We start from the raw sequence: 22854 nt of genomic DNA, 5'->3' as shown, positions 1-22854 counted from the left end.
CATAGAGCGAGCAGGGGAGGAGAGGAGCAGAGAGAGAGGGAGACACAGAATCCCAAGTAAGCTCTTAAGTAGCTGTGCTGACAGCTCAGAGCCTGACCCAGGGCTCAAACTCATAGCTGCGGGAACATGACCTGAAATGAAGTTGGACACTTAAACAACTGAGCCACCCTGGTGCCCCTCAAAGAGAGATTTCTTAAAAAGCAGACCGTTAGAACTCCTATGTGTAGTTTTTCATAGTTTTAATTTCTTAATATTTTTTGAGTTAGTGGTTTTTCAACTATGGTTTTACATCACTGAAGTATCTATTATTTTAGTGAGTGTATGTTAAAATTTTTTCCTATTAGCTATATTTGTATCCTGCATTGAACAAACTTTGAAAGCCCTCAAGATGGTTTTTAAGAGCCCGTGTTTTTGGATTTGAAGTCTGCAATACTAGGCTTGAGAACGGAACAGTCTTATCTAGCCAGGCTGGTTTGGACACGAAGGAGAAAGTTGGCATGAGAAAATTTTATGGTAAATAGAAAGCGATATAGGTATGATTCTAGTTTACAATTTCGATGGGTTTAAAATGCAGCTTACAAAGTTCATTTTTCTTTAGCACTTTAGGTTTTGGTTGTACTTTAGAGACCTTTTTATTTTTATAGGTGGAGCAAATATAAATGTGCCAAATCCAAATGGATAAAATAATGTTCTAATTTCAGATTTCTTCTTTTTAAATTTCTAGTTGTTGACCTCCTCTACTGGAGAGACATAAAGAAGACTGGAGTAGTGTTTGGTGCCAGCTTATTCCTGCTGCTTTCATTGACAGTATTCAGCATTGTGAGTGTAACGGCCTACATTGTCTTGGCCCTGCTCTCTGTGACTATCAGCTTTAGGATATATAAGGGTGTGATCCAAGCTATCCAGAAATCAGATGAAGGCCACCCATTCAGGTGAGATGTCTGGAAAACAAGGCACACATTGGCAACACTGTAAATAGGATTAGTTTTGAGACTTTATTATCTGTAGTGTTACAGGCATGCATTTTTAATGTTTAAAGATAATTGCAGAGGGTGTTATGCTGAGCGAAATAAGTCAGGCAAGGAGGACAGATACCATATGTGTGAACATATAGGAGGATTAGGAGGAACTTAACAGAGGACCATGGGGGAGAAGAAGGGGAAGCATAGTTGGGGAGAGGGAGGGAGGTAAACCATGAGAGACTCTTGAATGCCGAGAACAAACTGAGGGCAAATGGGGGTGGGAGGGAGGGGAAGGGGGTGATGGGCATGGAGGAGGGCACTTGTGGGGATGAGTACTAGGTGTTATATGGAAATCAACTTGACAATCAACTGTTAAAAAAAAGATAAATGCAGATGTTTGCTTAAGAGCTATTCCAAAAGCATCTGCTTTTGAGATTTTTGAGATAAAAGATCATTTCATGAGCTCATGATGGAAGAAACTGGGTTTATGTGTCATTCGCTTAACTCTGCTATGTGTAAGTAATATATATTTATTAGAACTAGGTATTGCTTCCCTAATTTTACTTTGGAAGCTATCTTTTTAACATGGTTAGGACTGATGAAAGTTACAGTTTATTGCATGCTTTTCATGCTGATATTAGAAATACCATTCTTTCCAATAGTAGGTGTATCTTTTTATATAATGCTGTCTTGTTGTGCCTATGTATTTTCTTACCATCCCTTCCCTGTCTAGTTTCCTCTTCTTGTTCCTTAAAGCATACTTTTATAATACCCTTTGCGAGTATCTGTATTGCAGCTTCTTGTCTCTAAACTACCATCTTCTGCCCTTATTTTTACAAGTACACTCGAGCATCATAAATCTAACTGGTAATGGGACATACCTCAGTTAGGGTCTTCTGCCCTCACTTCAGACTCACTATGTTTTTTTCCCACTTAAAAAAAATGGGATATAATTCACATACTATAAAAATCAGTGGTTTTTAGTATGCTCTTAGAATTGTACAACTATCCCCATCCAATTCTAGATATTCTCATCACACCAAAAAGATATTTTGTACCCATTGGCAGTCACTTCCTACCCATCCCCTGACAACACTAACCCATCATGTCTTTAAATGAACCTTTTTTCTCATACTTGTCAATTTCTGTCAGCACAACACTGTTGTCTTCATGTCAGGCTCCTAATTTTTATGTTATCTTTGTTTCCATCTCCCATAAAGAAGATAGCTATGTTGTGTTGTTTCCTCCCTGTTTCCTCAGTGTAGACCACAAGTCCATAAACTATAGCCATGGGCCAAATCCACTCTGCTGCCTGCTTTTGTAAATAAAGGTTTATTAAGAACATAGCCATATTCAGTCATTGAGCTGTTTTCATCATGCTGTAATAGCAAGGTTAAATACTTGTGACAGAGACCATATAGACTTTAAAGCCTGAAATACTTATGAAAAAGTGTGCCTACCCTGGCTAGACTTCACTTGTTACCAAATTGCGTTCCGGTTACTTTGGTTTACTTCAACTTTTATGGATGTTGTCAGATTAATTTTTCTCGAATATCACTTTTACCATATTTTTAGACATATGGGCTCCCTGTTCACTACAGAATGAAGTCCAAATAAATATCTTTATCTTAATCTTTCATGTACCCATTCCAGGGTTTTGTGCCCATTTATGCTGCCTTTTTAGCTTCTCAGATGACCTCATATGTTTTTTATTTGATTCTTCGTTTGATTTCAAGATGTAACTTTTTGAAGAAGGCTTCCCTAACACTAGGTCCAAATGATCTGAGGATTGATTTCCTGTTGCACTAAGTATGGCTTTGAAATGTTCTCTAATTGTTTTGTATATGGACATAATTTTTTTTCTCATGGATTCTGAATATTTAAAAAACCACTTGGTAAGGCAGATATCTATGTGGGCATGAATGTAACTACCTAGAACATTATCTAATTGATATTAATGGGTAAACATAAACTGATTTTCACACTTTACAAGAAGAGATCTCCATTATTTTGCTTATTGTAAAGACTGGTTATTTGTTTCTCTCTAGCTGTCTTCATATTGATGATATAATGATGCTACATAAGTTTTGGGGAGAGACCAACATTTATGAATGGTTCTTATGTTCCTAGCCATTTATGTACAGACTGAATTTTCCTAACAGCTCAGTGAGACAGATGGTATTACTCATTTCACGGAGAGGGAAACATACTTGAAGTTCAGGAACTTGAAATTGCAGCTTCAAAATGGCAGAGCCATATCATGCCAAAAGCCATAGAGGAATATGATTTTTAATTAGTTATACTAAAATATATAAAAACATCATCAAGCCAAAACTACTAAATTATACACAATATAAATTTCAGACATTGTTTGACTTTAAACAATAATTTTGGGAAAAATCCTAGTGATTTCTGTATTTATTTCCTTAGAAACACTTTATTTTTGATTCAGAGGCCTTTTTTATAGTCAGGATAAATTCAGCCAACATGCCAGTTTAATCCTGTTGGACAGTGTTCCCAAGTCCTCCCGGTCACACTGCTAGCGGGGGCACGCTTCACCTTGTATCTAATACCTGCGGTCCCTGGACAAGATGCCGCCAGTGCTGGCATGGCGTTACACTGTCACGTCCGTGCAGTATCCATGGGACTTGATTTGTGGAGAGGCTCACATTTGTGCCTGCCTGCCAGGCATCTCGTCTTCAGCAAGGACAAGAGCAGTGGTACAAGGAAGCAGAATACCCACTTAAAGTTATATCTGCTTTTGCTTTGTGTTTCTCAGAGCTACACAAATAAATTACTGCTGATTGAAGGGTAGATGTGAATCGTTGGTAATTTTTAACTGGATAATAACAACTTGATACTTGCTGGTTAATCAGCAACAGTTATCTGAGTGCTATGCCATTATAATAAAGATATATTCCTGGTTCTTAATAATACTTTAGTAGGGGAAATACATAAGTAATACCCAGGCCCAGGGCTGGGTATGGCCGATAGATACTATAATACTGCTACAAAAGAAAGCTACAAAAGGGTGCATTAGAATTGCATAATAGTGTCTTAGAGCAGAAAGAGCCACAGAGGCTTCGTGTATGGTTGGGATTTGAGACAGGCTAACTGACTGGATATGCTATTACTAGAACTGAGAGGAGAGCAGCGTGGATTGGGAAAACAGTATGATGAACAAAGGCAGTAAGATGTAAAAAAAAAAAAAAAAATGATGAATGGCTCATATTTGGCGGCATCATAGTGAGTAGTGAGAAATCAGGTTGGAAAGGCCGAGGAGGGCTCTGGTTGAAAAGTTGGAGCCATAGAATCACAAAATGTTTGAGCCTGAAGAGATTTAAGAAGGTCTTTCCTTGAATTTTCAAGCGGGACTCACCTTATCTAGATAGTAGCAGGTGTCCTAACTTCTACTGAGGTCAATCTAAATAGCACTATTTAGGATAGCTCAAATAAAACTGATCTGGCATTGGCTGAAGGAATGGATTAGGATGCAGACAGATTAGAGATTGGTTTGGAGACAGACAGAATGTCCCAGTTGTAAATAAATGACCACTTGAACTAGAGTGCTAGCATCATGAATAAAAATGAAGAGACCTAGTTGGGACATCCTACAGAAGGAAACTATAGGATAAGGAGTTAATCAGAAGACTGTTGTTTCTAGGATGAGTAGCTAGTGTCCATAGACATGAGGGAGTGATGAGGAGAGACTGGGGTAGAAGTAGCTATTTCTGACAGATAGAAAAGAATGCTTAGCATTTCGGAGTTGGTTCTACACTGCCAAGATCAAATGGCTTCGTAGAAACCATCACTAATGAAACAGTTCCTGGCATTCCTGCAGATGACTTTTCTTCTTCATTACAGTTCTCTTCTTAACTGTAACAATTCCAGCTATCTTAGTATAGGTGAGGGCATCTCTTACGGCAGTAACTATTACATTTGACTAGCATTAGCACTATACTTTTGGCAGCCATTTCACAGTCTGGGCCTTGACATATTGGGCAGTTTCCCCTAAAAGTTATGCTGAGAGAGTGTAGTATTTGGGAACAGATAGGACCTTTGTTAGGAAAACCTAAAGACATAGCATAATGTCAACTTGAAGAAAAAACCAAGTCCCTAATGATAGGTACCATTTATTGAGTGCTTCTTTGTGCTTGCTTGTGGAGTACTTTACTCAGTGACTTCTCAGGATAGTAATTTTCCAAAGTGACACAGACAAGTAAGTGGCAGAGCTTAAGATTCAAGTCCAGATCAGTCTGACTTCAAAACAAATGCTTTTTTCTCTGCTCATCAGCTGACAGCGCGCATGTCAAATACCCATTGCTTGGTGAATTTTTACATTGTGCTTAATTTGGAAACAGTAGATTTTTATAGTAAAATATTTTGTTAATGTCTTCTTTTACATATGTGTAATTACTGATTGACAGACATCCAGAGAAAATCATTCTGATCAGTGACAGGATGTGTTTTTATTTTCCAGGGCATATTTGGAATCTGAAGTCGCTATCTCTGAGGAGTTGGTTCAGAAATACAGTAATTCCGCTCTTGGTCATGTGAACTGCACGATAAAAGAACTGAGACGCCTCTTTTTAGTTGATGATTTAGTTGATTCTCTGAAGGTAAGTTTACTTGCTTTTCATTTTTGACATACTTAGAATTCAATACCAAAAGAGTGGAGTGTAAAATTCTACTTTTCCATATTAAAGTAAATGACAAAGATGTAGTGAAACCAAAGATGTGGTGAAATCAAATAGCAAAGATGTACTATAAACTTCTGTCATAAATCAGAATCCAATCAAGTATTTGGGATGGAGGAAAGTACTATGCCTTTTTGAAGGAAAATAGGTTAGAAAGTCATACTTTTGGAGATGATAAAGATGAGAAGTGAGAAAATTATACACTTATGATGAGCACTGAGTAATGTATAGAATTGTTGAAACACTGTACTGTGCACCTGAAACTAACATAACAGTGTGTGTTAACTATACTGGAATTAAAATAAACTAAATTTAAAAAATGCAACAAAAAAAATGAGGGGCACCTGGGTGGCTCAGTCAGTTAAGCATCCGACTTCGGCTCAGGTCATGATCTCACTATTTGTGGGTTCGAGCCGCATCTCGTGCTCTGTGCTGACAGCTCAGCCTGGAGCCTGCTTCGGATTCTGTGTCTCCCCCGCTCTCAGTCCCTCCCCGTCTCGTGCTCTGTCTCTCTCTGTCTCTCAATAATACATAAATATTAAAAAAAGAAAAAGTGAGAACATTAAAGGGAATTTTCACTGTAGGAATGAGGATTAAATGGATTTGATACCAGGATATGATTTAATCTCTGCCTTTCTGTTGTAGTCTAGCACCTAATTTCTTAGTTTGATTCATATACACACATAAGTTATTTCGTATCTTGGACTCTTTCCTGAAATGTTTATTCTGGAAAAGTTCTGATAGTTGGAACACCTCAACTAATCTTCAGTTAGTAATTATTGGGAAGTCTTTTCCTCAGTTTTCGAATTTTGCTAGAGCAGTTGTTAGAGTCTCACCTTGCAAATAAGCTTTCGTGGGGTTCATTGACTCAAACAAGCACTAAATCAGCTTGTAACATGAGCTCCAAGCACTGGGGCTTTAGTTCTTTACATAGAACTTTACCATTCATGTTTTCTGTTATTGTCTGTAGTCATGCTTAAGAGAGGCTCATTTCCAGTCTAAGCCTTGGTAGAAATGTACTATGGTAGTATTCATAATTTTTCTTTGGCAAGAGATATGTACCAGTTAGCAATTTATCATGCGGACCACGGATATCATAGCAATACCATGATTGGGCCTTTTGACTCAATGAAGTGATTTCTGAACTGGTTAGAATAGCTTTAAATGCTTAGTGCTTTTAACAAACATCTTAGCCTTAAAAAGCCAGTAGATGAATATTGTTTTCAGTTGTGTCCTTCAGCTTAGGCCTGGGAATCTCAGTTACTTACTAATAGCATTAATGGAAAAGTCATTTAGTTTCTTTTTATTAATAACTTTTTTGTATACATAGAGTGCTTGCATTTAGTGACATTCTGCAGTAGTGCTTTGAAATCCTCTGATGTCAGTCTGTAAATAAAACTATCACGGCTGTGTTATTTGGGATGTTTGATTAATTACTTTCAAAGGGAACAAATAACAAAATCCTTTGGAGTAAATGGAATAGAACCTTGTACATATGGGTGCCACAAAAAGCCAGATCCTATTCATTGAAGTGATATTTGCTATATAATAGTTTGACAGCTGGGGTAGAAAGTGTGAAAAACCATTGAGGAGAAAGGTACTGGTGCGGTTTAAGAGGAAGTGGTTGGGGGTGGGAACTGGTTGAGAAGATAAGTAGTGATAGAGCTTCAAACAGCAAGGGGTCATCTCTGAATTCAGCAGTCAAAAATTGCTGGTGGGAGGTGATGTCAAACAAAAGTTCATGAAGCTTGACAGAGGAGAGTCATTGTTTTTGTAGAGCTAATAGAAATTGCAACAGATAGAAACCAAAAGTCATCCTTCATGTTTGCGTGGTTTAGCCATGAAGGCAGCTCTTTGTTTCTATAATATTATTCTTGAGAGAAGAGGTGTTCTTAAAGAAGTCTGTTTAAAAATAAAACGTATTGATCTGGGAACAATTTGTTATGTTCCAGGTTTTAGAAATTTTAATTTAGTTTCCACATGTCTTTAGTCAAAAGAAAACTCTGTTCTTTCAGATTGAATTGTCCTCTATATACATTCCGAGGTGTAGACAGTCAGTGTGGAAATACTTGGCAAAGGCTAGAGGAGCGTGCAGATGTTCGAGGAGGCCTGATGAAATACTCTAAACACCTTTTAAATCACAGATACTTGAAAATAGGATGAGGAAATTTTATGAATAAGTTACTTCTATAAGATGAAGAATTTCATTTTGCTCTTAAAGCTCAGTTTTTAATTTCCTTTGAAAATGACCTTAGGTGGTTGGGTTGGTTTGTTTTTTTAAAGCAGGTATGTTATTCATGATGGAGCTAGCATAAGCAAGAGAAACTAAACTTGATCAATTTCTGCCTTCAGTGACTTTTATGTATGTGACTTTGTCTCTTTTTTGTTTCCTATCCTGGGGTGTGTAGGGTAACTGGAAAGCCAATAAATTTTTTCTTTTTACCTTTTGACCCCCTTTAAAATTAAAAATTAAAATTAAAAATTGACCCCCTTTAATTAAAATCTGAATGTCATTTTATCTGAGTAGTACAGATTTCCGTCTTGTTTGTTTCCCCTGAATAAGGGTCCTATAGAAACACAGGATAGATACTTGCTTCAAATGTCTCTTACTGAAAAAAGCTGACAGAAACCTTAATACTCTTAGCTCTTTATAAAAAATACTAGTATTTCTTTTCTATAGGTAGTTCCTTCAGCATTTATCACTCTTAAGTCCCTACAGTTTTTGTGTATATATAGTGTTTCCTTTTTTTTTTTTTTTTTTTAAAAAATGATTTTCCTTACATTACTCCTTGCCTTTTAGCTGCAACAGCCAGTAGAGAGCCCCATTCTCTCTCCCTAAAGCACTCAGTTTTCATTTTTTTTTTTTTTTTAACTTTTTCAGTATAAAGGAGAAATCTGTTGGGTCTATTAGACTGATTCATTTTATTTCCTATGTTTAGATTTTCAGTGTTTTGAAAGTTTGCTAATAAATAGGCCTGGTATCTCCAGTTTCCAGGTGAATTTGTTAAATAATACTGAATTTTTAAAAACTTGGAAGTACCGGGGGGCACCTGGGTGGCTCAGTCGGTTAAGCATCTGACTTCAGCTCAGGTCATGATCTGACGCTTCTTGAGTTCAAGCCCTGCATTGGGTGTCAGCAAAGACCCCACTTTGGATCCTCTGTCTTTCTCTCTCTGCTCTTGCCTTGCTTGCATGCATACTTTCTCTCTCTCTCTCTTTCTCAAAAATAAACAAATAAAAAAAAAAAAACTTCTAGGAACCAGCTTCTAATTGGAATTGCTTTGATTTTCTATGATTCGTCATTAGGAAAATGATACCACCCTAAATTCAAGAAAATGCAGTGTATCATTGATACGTTCTTAAATATAGAAAATAACACATGGTATCAAGCTCTGTGGCATATTTAAAATAATAGCTTTCAAACAAAAATTTGAAAGAGGTTTTTCTATGTAACTCACTGCCTTGATAAATTTGGTGCCCTCAGATTTATGTAATCTACATTTCTAGATTCTGGGTCACAATTACCATTACATCTATTTGAAACCTTCTTTCTTCCTTAGAAAAATTCAGAGCCACTATTCTTAGCATGTGAAGCTTTTTTGTCTCCTTACTCATTGCTGGGTTGTTTTTTTTTGGACAGGGAGAGAGGGGAGCCTATTCTTTCAAACGTGATTAAAAACAAAACTCCCCAGGTTCATGAGGAATCAGGCCTGTTGAAAAAGACCTGATGTGAGATGGTGGTTATCTTTGTTCCCGGCCTAAGACTCCTTTTGTCGGTTGACGTGGACGGATACAAATAGACATGTTTTTGCAGATTTCTCCTTTTTAAATTCTTGTGCAGTAGTTCCATTTGTTTTGCTCCTTTGCAATGAACCTCAAGCTTTTGAGTCCTAGAGAAGATCTCACGTGTCCACAGATGGAACAACAATATAGTTCCCAAAGGATTAATTCTAGTCGGAGATTATAACAGGATCACTAACGAAGTATTTCTAAATCCATTTAGTAGAACTTATTTCAAATGTCAGTTTGAAACATTAGTTTTACACCTCAGCCAAATGTTTTGTCCAACCCTCAGGATTGGTTTTAAAGGTTATATTCCTTAACGTGGGTTTGTTCCATTGAGTGCCAGACATCAGGTGGGGGGAGGAGAAAGGAAAACAAAGGAGGAATGTTCTCTAGTAAAATGAAGTAGCAAGAGCTGTGTATATAGCCTTTTCTTAGAGAGTCTAGTGTACTTCCTTAGTCTGTGAGGAGTCAGAAAGAGCAGGATAATTTTATTTAACCCAGTGTAGTTGTTAACTTTGTTTTAAATAATATCCATGACTACCAGAAAGCATGTATAAAGTAGTTGAACATATTTAGACCACCTAGTTAAGGTTTAATTCTGTTTCTGTGAGTGCTGTTATATGTACAGGATCTTTGATTGGGTTCATTCTAAAACAGTGGTTCTCAGTCTTGGCTGCACAGCGGAACCACCTGGGGAGCTATATTTACTGGTAACCAGGAACTGGGAGGGGGCAGTGGGGAGTCCCTGCTCCTAAAACTGTGATTTAACTTTTCTGGGGATACTGCCTGGAGAACCACCGTTTTCAAAAGTTGTGGCATTCAAAAAAACAGGCTATTGTTTTTCGCCCACTCCTTCCTGCCGCTCCCCACCAAGCCTGTTGTAAAAGAAGGGTATGTGACTGTCCCCACTGGGTGCAGCTTTCGAGTTTCATTAGAGAGATCCTGCCTTTTGAAACCTCAAATCTCAAGAAAAAAAATCTAATAATGTTATTTACCAGATACCAAGAATAAGGCAAAGGTTCCTTCTGTAATAAGCTTTGGGTGATAAAGACTAGATTCTGTATGACAATAGTTCTGTGACTTTCAGTGAAAATATATGTTAAAACTGTAAGAAAATTTCTAGCTATAGTTGCCTGAACATCAGGCATTCATAATGATCCAGAATATTAAATCTGAAAGTGAGCCAAAAAAGGTCTGCACTCCAGAAATAGCTGACTTAAAAGAAATTTAAAATTTAGTCCTCTGACTCTTATGTAGTTATTTACACATTTTGACAGAGAAAGTTTCTGCTTTCTCTGGCCCATAGAAAAATTAGAAGGGAAATGGGCTAGGGAAAATGTAGGCAATCAGAGTGATACCAGTGAATGGGGCTGAAGATGTAAAAAAAAAAAAAAAAAAAAAAAGTCAATTCTGAGTTTAAAACTGCAGAAAAAGTTTGAAAATGTCAGAATTACCAAAGTGATTCTGAAATTCGGTTATGCTTCCTTCTTCCATTTTTCCTAAAAATGTTGCCTACCCACTCCCCAGTTGTTGAGACATCATGCGATAAAAATCTGCAGAACTTTGAAAGGAGGTATTTGATGCACAGTTAAATTTAATCCCCCATTCCCCTGAACAAAAGGCCAACAAGACATGGCCCTTGCCCTCTTTGAGTAAGTATTTCTTAGACCTTCATTATACTTTGATCCTCTTTCCTCTCCTCTCATTACTGCCCAAAGAGAGATTATCTTTGATTTATATGTTAATATGCATTAGCTATAATGTCGCAAAGTAGTTGCCATGGAATATCATAGACTTTGTAAGTCCAAAATGTAACTTGCCTGTTTGTTTCTTTGAGAGAGGGAGAGGGAGGGAGGGAGAGAGGGAGCGTGAGCAAGTGAGGGAGGGACAGAGAGAGAGGAGGGGAGAGAGAGAATCCCAAGCAGGCTCCACACTACCAATATGGAGCCTGACACGGGGCTCGAACTTACGAACTGTGAGATCATGACCTGAGCCGAAACAGACACCCAACCATCTGAGCCAACCTGGTGCCGCCTCTTTGTGTCTTTAAAGTATTTATGGACTTGTTCTCTGCCCCTTTATGACAGCAGATTATGCACATTTGTGAGAAATTTCCATTAATAGTGTTTCCTCTGTAGGTGATTTTACAGTGTAGCACAGCAAATAGATTCTGGAATCAGATAAACCTTAGATCACTGTGACCTCTGGTCTGGCAACTTAACTTCATTGTTCTTTGTCTTGGTATGCTCTTGTGTGGTGATTATAATAGCACTTAACTTTTGGCATGATGATGAGACTAACTGACCTATTTGCAGAAAAAAAATGTTAGTTGCTTTCATTATATAACAGTTCCAGTAATTGTGCAATTGCTGGATGCATGTCCTTAACTACTATTCCTTTCTCTTCAGATGATGTATTCTCTAGAAAACCTTACTTAGCCTTTTTGTTTGGAGTCCCTGAGGTTCAAATTTTTCTCCAAACTTACTTGCAATATTTAACAATTCTGCGATACATAAAAATGAATTTCTGGTTTCTCTCTTAAAATGGGAAATTTGGGCAACATTGCCCTGACGTACGTGCACAGCAACTTTCTGTTGAGCCGGGTTGTACGTGCCTCCTTGAGAGAATGTGTACGTATGTCTGTTGGCCTCAGTCCTTAGCCCGGCTTCTTCGTGCCTTTCGGTCACCTGTCTGGTCCCACAGACATTAAGTTCTCTCTTCTTTTCTTTGCCTTTGGGTAATGTGGCTTTTAGGAAGAGTGTCCCGCAAGAAGCAAGTCCAATGACATTTGAGTCCCTTAGGTAGCCTAGGTGTGAAGTGTTGGGCTTCTCTCCTTGTGGAGTTGGGAGTGCAGCCTTGTGGGTGACTTAATGACCAAATTAGGACTTATTTTTAGCTTGTGTGTGTATCTGAATTACTTTATGACAAAGGTGTCCTTACTGCTAAAGCAGTTTCTTCTAAAATGTGGAAGATTGATGCTTTTCCCTTTTAGACTTGGGGATAGTGATGGATGAAAACATGAAAATGTTCTGTAGCAACCTTGCTTAAGTGCAGAAATTAAAATTAGCTTCTGCAGTAGGAGTCTGTATGGAAAAAGCCTTGCTAACTGGAGTCATTGCTGCAGACTTTTCTTGCCATGGCACTTGCTAAGACCGGGGCAGCATTTAATTTTTGATTTTCAGTTGGCAGGTATCAAGAATGCTTGACGTATGGTTACTTGAACATTAAATTCAGTTGTAGGGGTAACAAGAGTGTTGCTGTTTGTAGAACTGAAGTTGATGGAGGAATCCAAACTGTGTTCCTAACTTGCAGTAAATGTGCGTTTCAACACCTTGATTACTGCGTGGTACTCAGCTCCTAGGAGGCGATCAGATTTTGTTGAATGAATGAATATCTGGAGGAAGATCTGCTTTAGTTCTGAGTCTGCAAACTACTGTCTGGCCCATGGCGGGTTTTGATATAGCCTGAGAGCTAAGAATGGTTTTTATGTTTTTTAAAGGATAATTAATATTCCAAAAATATTCGGAGACCGCATTCGATGAGTATGTGAAAGACCCCCTATAAAAAGCAAACCCTCCCCTTTGTAAAAGCAAACATGCTTATTACTTAAAAGGAAAGGTGTGCTGATCCCTGTTCTAGGAGATGGACGGCTGGCCCCTCCCCCTGTTTCTCTTATACTGTGTTTTATGACCCTAACTCATCACTGTAGACGGTGGCATCATGCTGTGCTACCTACTGACTAGGGCAGAGCTAATGCCAGACACATGAAGGCTTTTAACAGAAAGCAAAGGGATGACTGATTAATAATAAACTCCAGACTGACTTTGTGTTTTTAAGTCTTCCAAGAACTGCTTCTAACGTGTCATTGAGTCCATACTATACGACATCACCAAATTTTAGAATAGGAAGGAAACTCTGAAATCCTCTTGTTCAGACTTTCATCTATAAAGTATGAAGAGGAAATAAAGGACTTCTCAAAATGAAATCCCTTTTTAGAAAAGCCTTTCCTGAACTGTTTTATTTGATGATTAAAAAAACAAACACCTAGATTTTAAGACCATGAGTTCTGAAGTAGGAAAATTTAGTTAGTTCTCTGTAGTCCCCCACCCGTAAAGGGGACAGTGAAATCTGACCCTGAGCAAGGTATTAAACCTCTCTATTCTTGAGTTATCTGCATCTGCTGTGGTAATAATAGCACCCGCCTCATCAAGTTGTTAAGAGGAATAAATGAGTTGATGTTTGTAAAGCATTTTAAACTGTGCCTGGCACTAATACAGTAAAGACTATATTGGTGTTTGTTAAATAAATAAAGCAGTGACCAAAAGAATACTAATAGTTTTATTAACAGATATACAAGTTTGAGGCATCCTTATCCCCAGGGTTAACTCTGGCTGTTTAAACACGTATCACTCAGCAGCCAATGCTTGTGTTCCTTTATAAAATGCTAGAGGTGGTGATTTTGGTACCTGAAACCCGTTCTCGCTCATAAGTTCTCCTGCCTCATTGTTACTTATCCAGATGTCTGAGATCTTAATGTCTGAATTATTCAGCTCATGTGGATCTTGAAGTACTTGTTTGTGCTTTAAAATCAGGTTTAATAGCAAATTCTCATCCCTTTTCAGGCTTCCCATGTGAAAGCAAAATGCTACTTGAGTTGAAGGAGGAGGGTTTACCTTTGGCATATTTTCTGATCTCAACAAAAATTGAATCAACTACTTGGTAGCGTAGTCCAGACAAAATGAATCAAATCTATTTTAATTAGGATCTGAAATTTTGATTTGAGTCTGATGATTTCGAGGTGAAATGTCCATATGTACCAAGTGTCCAACAATTATGTCTCTAGTAGGTTGGCATTTAGATGGGATGCTTTTATTTGAAAGCTTCAACTTTGTGTGAATTGTGTTTTTAATAAGCTAATGTTATTTTCCTACAGTTTGCAGTGTTGATGTGGGTATTTACCTATGTTGGTGCCTTGTTCAATGGTCTGACACTACTGATTTTGGGTAAGTCTACAAAATTGAATGAAAAACTGTACAATAAAAGATGATTGTGTGCAGGAGCTTAGAGACATTTTAAAGGATTTTTTAAAAAAATCTTTATTTTGGGGGTGAGAGAGTGGGAGACAGATCTGAAGCAGTCTCTGAGCTGTCAGCACTCAGTGTAGGGCTCAAACTCACAAGCTGTGAGATCATGACCTGAGCCGAAGTTGGACACTTGAACTGACTGAGCCACCCAGGTGCCCCAAGAGACATTTTAGTGGAGAAAATTCTTATGTTGTGCGGAAGACAGGATATATATTTGAGGTTGTGATCTCCTTAAATAAATTGCTGATACTGACATTATTTATTGAATTGCTACTTCAGTTCCTGAAGAATGCTCCTGTTAGTAGTGATAAACCAGATGCGGGCTGGCCTTATCTGACGGGGCAGTCCTAAGTCACACTAACCTGGGATGCCTGTATTTTAAAAAGGTCTGTGTGACGTGATTTTAAGCTAGGGACAGTTCCNGAGACCCTTGTGTGTTCATCCATCCATAAGGAGCACTGGCTAACTCTCTTCAGAGTTTACTGTTTTCGGTGTTTGTTCCCTAAACCATCTCAGTCTGTGTTAAAGGCTGTGTGTTTCCTTTTTCAGCCCTGATTTCACTCTTCAGCGTTCCTGTTATTTATGAACGGCATCAGGTAATTTCTTAAATGTCAGTTTCAGGATGCAAATCTCACTGTTTCACCTCAAACAGACATATTAGTGCCAGTTTCCATAGCCTTATAAATATGAAAAATATGGTTTCTTAAGCCTTTATTAAGCCCTTAATTTGCCGGAACATAGTAATGGTTAATAAGACTCTAGCAATGTTAGTTTTCTAGTAACTCCTTTATACCTCTCTTGTAGGCGCAGATAGATCATTATCTAGGACTTGCAAACAAGAATGTTAAAGACGCTATGGCGAAGTAAGTACTCTTTTTTTCTCTTTTACTAAAGACAATGTGCACTGGACTTTGAGAACAAAATATATTTTCGTCTTATAGGCGTAACGGGTAGCAAATCTCAATCACACTTAAAAAGTGCGACAGTATTGCCATGAGATTTTTCTCTACATTTGGAATCACTGATTTCTATGTTTGTTGTATTTAAGGCTTTGTTGACCCTTATTCATGAGGCAAGGTGGCCTTGTTACAGCTTGTAGTGTGACAGCCTTAGGATTTCATTTTTGGTACAAGCAGAGCAATAACACAAGTAGTTCTTGAAGGTTAGGGTTTTAAAACACTTAACATTTAAAATATTTACATTGACCTTTTGTTCCACCCTTTTCATTTGTAGAATCCAAGCGAAAATCCCTGGATTGAAGCGCAAGGCTGAATGAAAAAGCCAGAGATCATTAACAATAGTTTATCTTTAAAAGGGGATATTCATTTGATTACATGGGGGAGGGTCAGGGAAGAAGGAAACCTTGACATTGCAGTTTCACAGATCTTTATTTTTAGCGATGCGGTGTCTGAGGAAAATTACCTGTCTTGACTGCCATGTGTTCATCATCTTAAGTATTGTAAGCTGCTACGTATGGATTTAAACCGTAATCATATTTGTTTTTCCGATACGAGGCACTGGTGAATAAAAAAAGATCTGAGAAAGCTGTATATTACACTTTGTTGCAGGTAGTCTTGCTGTTTTTTGGGAATTGCAGAGAAAGTGAAGCTGAAAAAAAATAATCCTTTTCACAGTTTGTGCACTGTGTATGGTCTGTGTAGATTGATGCAGATTTTCTGAAATGAAATGTTTAGATGAGATCATACCACGAAAGCAGGAGTGAAAAGCTTGCCTTTCTGGTATGTTCTAGGTGTATTGTGAATTTTACTGTTATATTAATTGCCAATATAAGTAAATATAGATTATATATATATCTATATATAGTGTTTCACAAAGCTTAGACCTTTACCTTCCGGCTACCCCACAGTGCTTGATATTTCAGAGAGTCATTGGTTATACGTGTGTAGTTCCAAAGCACATAAGCTAGAAAAAGAAAATCTATTTCTAAGAGCACTACCATCTGTTTTCAACATGAAACGATGCCATGCACATAGAACTCCTCAGCATAAACAACTTCATTGCACAGACTTACTGTAGTTCATTTTGTCACAGACTCTGAATCTATGGACTGAATCTAATGCTTCCAAAAACGTTGTTTGCAAATATCAAACCTTGTTATGCAAAAAATTATGAAATGAAGATTTATACATTTGTGGTTTAAGCTGTACTGAATCTGTGGAATGCATTGTGAACTGTAAAAGCAAAGTATCAATAAAGCTTATAGACAAAATATGTTTGGTATTTGGCTCCGTGAAACTACACCAGATTATTATACACACAGTAGACTTTGCTTCAACTAGTGAGCGGTAGCTTGTACTCGTAGAAAGCTTTCCAGTGCATAGTGCAGCTGTGTTTACGTAATCGAAGTTATTTGACACATACGAAAATGTTTGTTTTCAAATTATGTATTTTTTATACTTTGCTAATTGAAAATAAATTCATGCACCAATATTTTAACATATAGAACACAGTGCAGGATTTATGAACATACATAAAATCATACCATAGAAATGTTTACAAATAAATAAGATTTAAGAAGTTCTCTTGACACAGACACTATTGCTCTTTAAATATAGTTGTACATCTCCTCATTGATCAATTTATTCTTCCACATGGTTATTTCAATGCAAGATCTGATTATTACGAAAGGTCGGTGGTACAGTATAGGCAGACGTGGTCATCACTCAGCATCACCAGTTACATGGTTACAGAAAACAGAATCAGGACTGCACAGGGGCTCTAACTAACTGGGGACCTGACGGCCTATCAGAGGGGATTAATGTAAGGCATTCATAACTTGGCATATAAAAATAGCTTCATGGGTGATCTAATCCATTTAGAATGCTGAAGCACTTCTGGGGTAAATGTTATTAATCATCTATTTAATTGAAAATGCTTCATTTCACCTTTTGCTAAACAACTGTGACTGGCAAGTAACTCAAGACCCAGAATTTTGGTTCACTGATGGGAAGGACTGACGGGTGCGTGTGTGCTCAGGATCCCCAGGCCCTCACCAGCCTCCTCGTGCTGTGTGCTGTCAGCCCCTCCTGGAGTTAGCGGGTGAGCCCAGTGGGAAGGAGGAGTGAGGCGGGTCAGGGATGTCTTCTGGTTAATACTGTCCAGGTCACATTCTGTCAGCCAGCCAGCTCTGAGGCACTCTAAGCCAGCCTGTTGTTGTTTGAATAATCTTATCAAGTATTGCTTGGGCTTAGAATTTGTTCTCCCAAGATTTTTTTCTTTTTATGGGGACTTGACCTAGATCAGTTCACCTGAACAAATCGTGGGGTCAAGTCAGCCCCACTCAGGGGTGGCAGACCCAGGTCGGCCTCGGGTCACTGCCGTTTATTACCATTTTAGGATTAAGAGTTCATTCACCCTAGGCCCACTTGAGCTTTTGTTTTCTTTCCCTTTCCTATTTTGCAGTAGAGGTTTCTTTAACTTCTGTTTTGGATTTTGTAAGTTTGGCACTAAACAGTGAAAGCCCATTTCTACCCACTCCCTCCTGAATTTAATTCTCTTTGCTGCTCACCTGCCACTACTTCCCAAGCAGGTAACTGATGTCTTCCATTTAGGAAGCCGTGACAAAAACACATGACATGGGGTGACAGACCAGGAATCTGTTAAGGGTCCTGTAGCCCTCCTCAGTTTTGAAGTTTTAGCACCATATGTAGAAAGGAGATAATTTGTGGGAGGTGAGACAGCAGCCCACACAACTGGAGACTTTCAAAGGCACTTAATGGATATAAAACTCTGCAAATGAAACATTAAAAAATTAAGTTTCTCAACTTGTTTGTACATGGCTCATTTGGTTTTGAAAGCTTAATGTGGAGAACTGAGGCTGTCCGTATTCCTAGTGCTTCGGCGCATCTAAATTAAGCTATCCTGTTCAACTCATTTGTAAAAATGAACATTTTTTTAAAGTATATAGAAACATAATAGCAAAACATCTTTTGTAAAAGTTTTGATGCAAATTAAAAGCTACATATTGGTCAGGGTAACTGAGGCTTTAAATTTTGTCGGTGGGCTACGTCAGCAGGGTCTTTTGTCAGTGTGGTGAGTACAGTCTCAGGAACAGAGGCGAGCACTCTCCACATTTTAGAACTGACCTTCTTGGCATCACAGTTTTGGAGATTCCAGAGTCTGGGAGCAGTCACCCCACTTCACTAGCACTTGGAACCTGTGCGGCCCGCAGCGTAGGCCTTTCCCAGCAGCTGGTGGCGACCAGGGGCCCGTCCCTGCCCCTGCGGTAGCTGGGCGTAGCAGCAGCAGCAGTAAAGAGGGTTCCGGCACTCACAGACATCGCCACACAAACACACTGAAAAGGCAGATCGGACAGTCACCGTGCATGGCCGGGCATCCTAATTTTGTCAAGTGACAAAAAAACAATCTTACCAAGTGCCCCCGAGTGCGGCTCCGGTGACGCGCACTGGACATTTCAACTTCTAAAGGCAAGCCGGGGATCTTGCCACCAATTAAAGATCTAGTGCTTGTTTTTCATGGGCACCTGGGTGGCTCAGTCAGTCAAGCGTCCGACTTTGGCTCAGGTCATGATCTCACGGTTCGTGGGTTCAGGCTCCGTATTGGGCTCTGTGCTGACAGCTCAGAGCCTGGAGACTGCTTCGAATCTCTGCCCCTTCCCTACTTGTGCTCACTCACGCGCTCTCTCTCTCTCTCTCTCTCTCACAAATAAATATTAAAAACTAATAAAGATCTATTGCTTTTTTAAAAAGCTCTGCTTTCTGTTTTGTCTGGCTCTCTCAGCAGCCCGAGGTGCTGAATGTAAGGGCTTTTGGCAATTTGACTTCACACTCTCTCTCCTGTTGCTACTGAAAAGGTTTTATCAACTCCACTTGAGCAGGAGAACCCTTTCTAGTGTTCAACATAGAGCCAGGGGTCAGAATATGCTCCCAGGACTATAAAGGCCCAGGACCCTGCATTTTAAAGGTTACTTCTAAGCCTTTTATCGTAATCAAAAGTCACCTCAGATCCCACTTCACTTATGTCACTTGCTGCCAGCTTGTTCACAGTCTGGCGGGTGCTGCTTTCAATGGGTGTTTCCACTCCACAGGGGGCTGCTGGCAGTGTTATCTCCAGGCCTCTAAGCGCCAGCCGCTGCTGGCACAGCAGACGAGCTCGTGCTCTCCCGCAGGCTCTCAGCATCTTGGGCCATTTTCTACATTGTGCGTTTGGATAGGAAGTGGGTTGACATTCTCTGCAGGCGCCTTTTCCACAACCTCTCTCAGACCACTAAAAATATCTGGGGGCACCTGGGTGGCTCAGTTAAGGGCCTGACTCTTTGATTTTGGCTCAGGTCATGAACTTCCAGCTCGTGAGTTCGAGCTCCACCTCAGATTGCTCTGCGCTGACATTGTGGACGGGGTCTGCTTGGGATTCTCTCCCACTCTCCCCCCTCTCCTCTTTGTCCCTTCCATGCTCTTTCTCTCCCTCTCTAAATAAATAAATAATAGACAAACCTCAAAAATAAATATATATTCAGATTGCTACACTTCCTTATCCACCCCCCCCCCCCCAAGTTTTGGTTGGGCTGAATAGAAACCGATATTCATGTTGCAATAAAGCCCTTCAACTGCATTAGAGGTGGAGAATGAGAGATTTCGGAATGACCTTGTCCTGTTTCTCCACAATTCAAATAAGGAATGCCCTTGGAGGGAGGAAGTGGCCTTGGAATTGCTGAAGAGGCTGAGGCCATCTCTGGAGCAGGCTGGTAGGGGTCCTTCCGAATCACCGGAAGGGCAGGCACACCACACACGGAACATGCGCCTGTTTAACACTCAGCAGCAGTTAAGGTTAAAAGCAGCCCAGTCCAAATGGCTGGCTGAGGATCTCCTGCTACTGACTAGCACTGGGCCAAATGGCTTCACTTCTCACCTGAGCTCATGTAAAATCGGGTAACACCCTTATTGCGTCTCATGGGGACTGAGGCTTAATTTTTTTTAAAATTTTTTTGAGAGCACATGCGAGTGTCCATGATCAGGGGAGGGGCAGAGGGAGTGAGAGAATCTTAAGTAGGCCCCACGCTCAGCATGTAACCCAACGGGGGCTTGATCTCACAACGTGTAAGATCATGACCTGAGGCAGAATCTGTAGTTGGACATTTAACGAGGCTCAACTGAGTCACCCAGGCGCCCCTAATCACTCATCTTAAGAACTCTGGTGATGAGTTGGAAGTTATGAGTAAAAAGACCTGTGGATCAAGGCCATTTCCCTTACCCACCTGTCCGGCCACCCAGCAGTGCTCAGAGGAGGAATCCTGCCCTCCTCTTAACAATCCCAGGACAGCTCTAGTGGGGACACGGGCCCTTCAGGATCTGGGTTCAGAGTCACCGGAGACTAAAGACCATACTTGACAAGTCCTTGTTGTCGCTATGATGTCAGCCCCTCCCTGTGTCCCACAGGACACCTGATATGGGGGCCGGGACACCACAGCAGGTCAGTCAGGTTCATACCTGCAGTCGTCCCCTCCAGTGCTGACCACATACTTGTCATCATGAGAGAAACGGATGTTCGTCACGTGAGCTGAGTGGCCAAAGTAACGCTTATGTTTGGCCTGTGAACAAAAGTGAATGGAGACGGCTGAGACCCTGCTCCTCCCAGCAACCACAGACCACTTCCAGGACTCAAAGCTCCACATCCCAGAATCCTTCACTCCTGGGATTCCCATTTGGTCTGGACATTTCTGTTAGCCAGTCTTTCATTGACTGGTTTTCCTGTCTCATTCTTGCCTGGGGTGGCCAATTTGTACCCCCCCAACCTCCTTATCCCTTATCCCCTCCAAAGGGAGAGGAAAAGGTTAGGTGTCCCCAGATCTCCACAGGGCTGGAACAAGATTCCTCTTGTTCTAGATTCTAGGTGGCCATCCAGATATGGCCACTGTCTCCTGCAGACTACAGAAAAGAGCCTGGAGGCAGTGCAGGGAGTTTCTCTGAGGAAGACTCACAAATTTTTCTGTGCATGGAAAATCAAAGAGCTTCACCAGCCCAAAGTCATCTCCTGTGACAATGTTGAGGCCAGCATGGGTCACACATGCGCAGTTGACATCAGCCTTGTCTGCATTTCGTGGCCAGATGCCAATGACTTCGTCTCCCAGAATGCTGTTTGAGTAAGAAGAGGTATCAGAGAAGATGCATGGGAAGGCTTCCTGTAGTCAGGCGTCCCCTCCCAGGGAAAAGAGGGAGAGAGGGCTATTTTGCATCACTGGCTATGAGCATGTGGCTCTTCTGTCCCCTGCCCCTCTGTGCACTGACCCCAGCTCCTACTGTTCTGCTCTGCCCCCGTTCCTTACACCCCAAAAGAAAAATTACCTCCATCTTTGATTCTTTTCCTCCTCCAAGTCCTAGATGTGTGTATGCTTGGGCACCTTCAAGCTCACAGCTTGGTGGTGTCCCTTCCCTTGAACTGGCAAGCCACTGTTCCTTATCCTGCTAAGTGGCAGTGCCGCCCCTCCCGTCCCTCCTGGTGACTGGAGGCCTCCACTGCAGGGCGCCAGGGCTGAGCCAAGAGCTGGGAGGTAACTTCCCTTTGAACGTGCTGGATGAGCTTGAATTTGCTGGATGAGCTCGCGGATGCAGGACAGAGGGATTACACAGAAGGAAGGGCTTTGCATTTCATAAGCTCAGCTCCAAGAACCTTCTGCCCCCAGCCCTCAAAGACGAGACAACTCTGTCTCCGAGGTTTTTTACAGCCGGGCCACATACAAGCTTGGAGGCTGAGTCTGGCATCAGAAACTTCCTTGTGATCTTTTCCTTAAGAAGTGTTTTCCTCCAGGGGCGCCTGGGTGGCTCTGATGGTTAAGCATCTGACTTTGGCTCAGGTCATGATCTCACAGTTTGTGGGTTTGAGCCCTGTGTTGGGCTCTTGTACTGACAGCTCAGAGCCTGGAGCCTGCTTCAGATTCTCTGTCTTTCTCTGCCCCTCCCCTACTCACACGCTTGCTTTTTCTCAAAAATAAACATNTTGTAAAAATAAATAAATAAATAAATAAATAAATAAATAAATAAATAAATAAACAAACATGAAAAAAAAGAAGCATTTTCCTCTAGTCACCTTGTCCAGGAGGCCCAGGTGATCTTCTCAATGGCCACGGCTTCAGTGACCTGCTTCCCCAGGGGCACCTCGTGGACCTGGCGCTTGTAGGCTCCTGTTGACACCTGCAGGGAGAAGGAGGCAACCATGTCCGTCAGCTTTCTCCCCAGTCCGAAGGGCTCCCCTTAGTGGTGTCCTGTTTTCCCAGAACGCTGGCCAAGCCTCTGGAACCCTGGGACTTCAACAAACCCAAGTTCAGCTCGAGCTGCAAAGCCTGTGGTC

General features: G+C 40.5%; 2 protein-coding genes across 2 annotated transcripts in view; one reads left to right on the top strand and one right to left on the bottom strand.

Moving 5' to 3' along the window:
• RTN4 (reticulon 4) overlaps window positions 1–16761 on the top strand; it is a 71465-nt gene extending 54704 nt beyond the window's left edge. The window contains exons 4-9 of the mRNA XM_077772385.1: window positions 725–932; window positions 5443–5581; window positions 14379–14448; window positions 15079–15125; window positions 15334–15392; window positions 15763–16761. Coding sequence (XP_077628511.1) covers window positions 725–932; window positions 5443–5581; window positions 14379–14448; window positions 15079–15125; window positions 15334–15392; window positions 15763–15805 — 566 coding nt within the window. The 3' untranslated portion in view covers window positions 15806–16761. The remainder of the gene's footprint in view (window positions 1–724; window positions 933–5442; window positions 5582–14378; window positions 14449–15078; window positions 15126–15333; window positions 15393–15762) is intronic.
• Window positions 16762–16956: 195 nt separating this feature from the next.
• Window positions 16957–22854, bottom strand: part of EML6 (EMAP like 6) — a 273438-nt gene continuing 267540 nt past the window's right edge. The window contains exons 38-41 of the mRNA XM_077772351.1: window positions 22594–22697; window positions 21488–21641; window positions 20997–21097; window positions 16957–18844 (exon numbers count right to left, since the gene is read on the bottom strand). Coding sequence (XP_077628477.1) covers window positions 18820–18844; window positions 20997–21097; window positions 21488–21641; window positions 22594–22697 — 384 coding nt within the window. The 3' untranslated portion in view covers window positions 16957–18819. The remainder of the gene's footprint in view (window positions 18845–20996; window positions 21098–21487; window positions 21642–22593; window positions 22698–22854) is intronic.

Source organism: Crocuta crocuta, unplaced genomic scaffold (assembly GCF_008692635.1).
Source record: "Crocuta crocuta isolate KB4526 unplaced genomic scaffold, BGI_CrCroc_1.0 scaffold830, whole genome shotgun sequence".
Taxonomy (NCBI): Eukaryota; Metazoa; Chordata; class Mammalia; order Carnivora; family Hyaenidae; genus Crocuta; species Crocuta crocuta.
The sequence above is the reverse complement of the archived record's forward strand: the minus strand, read 5'-3'. Positions and strand labels throughout refer to the sequence as shown.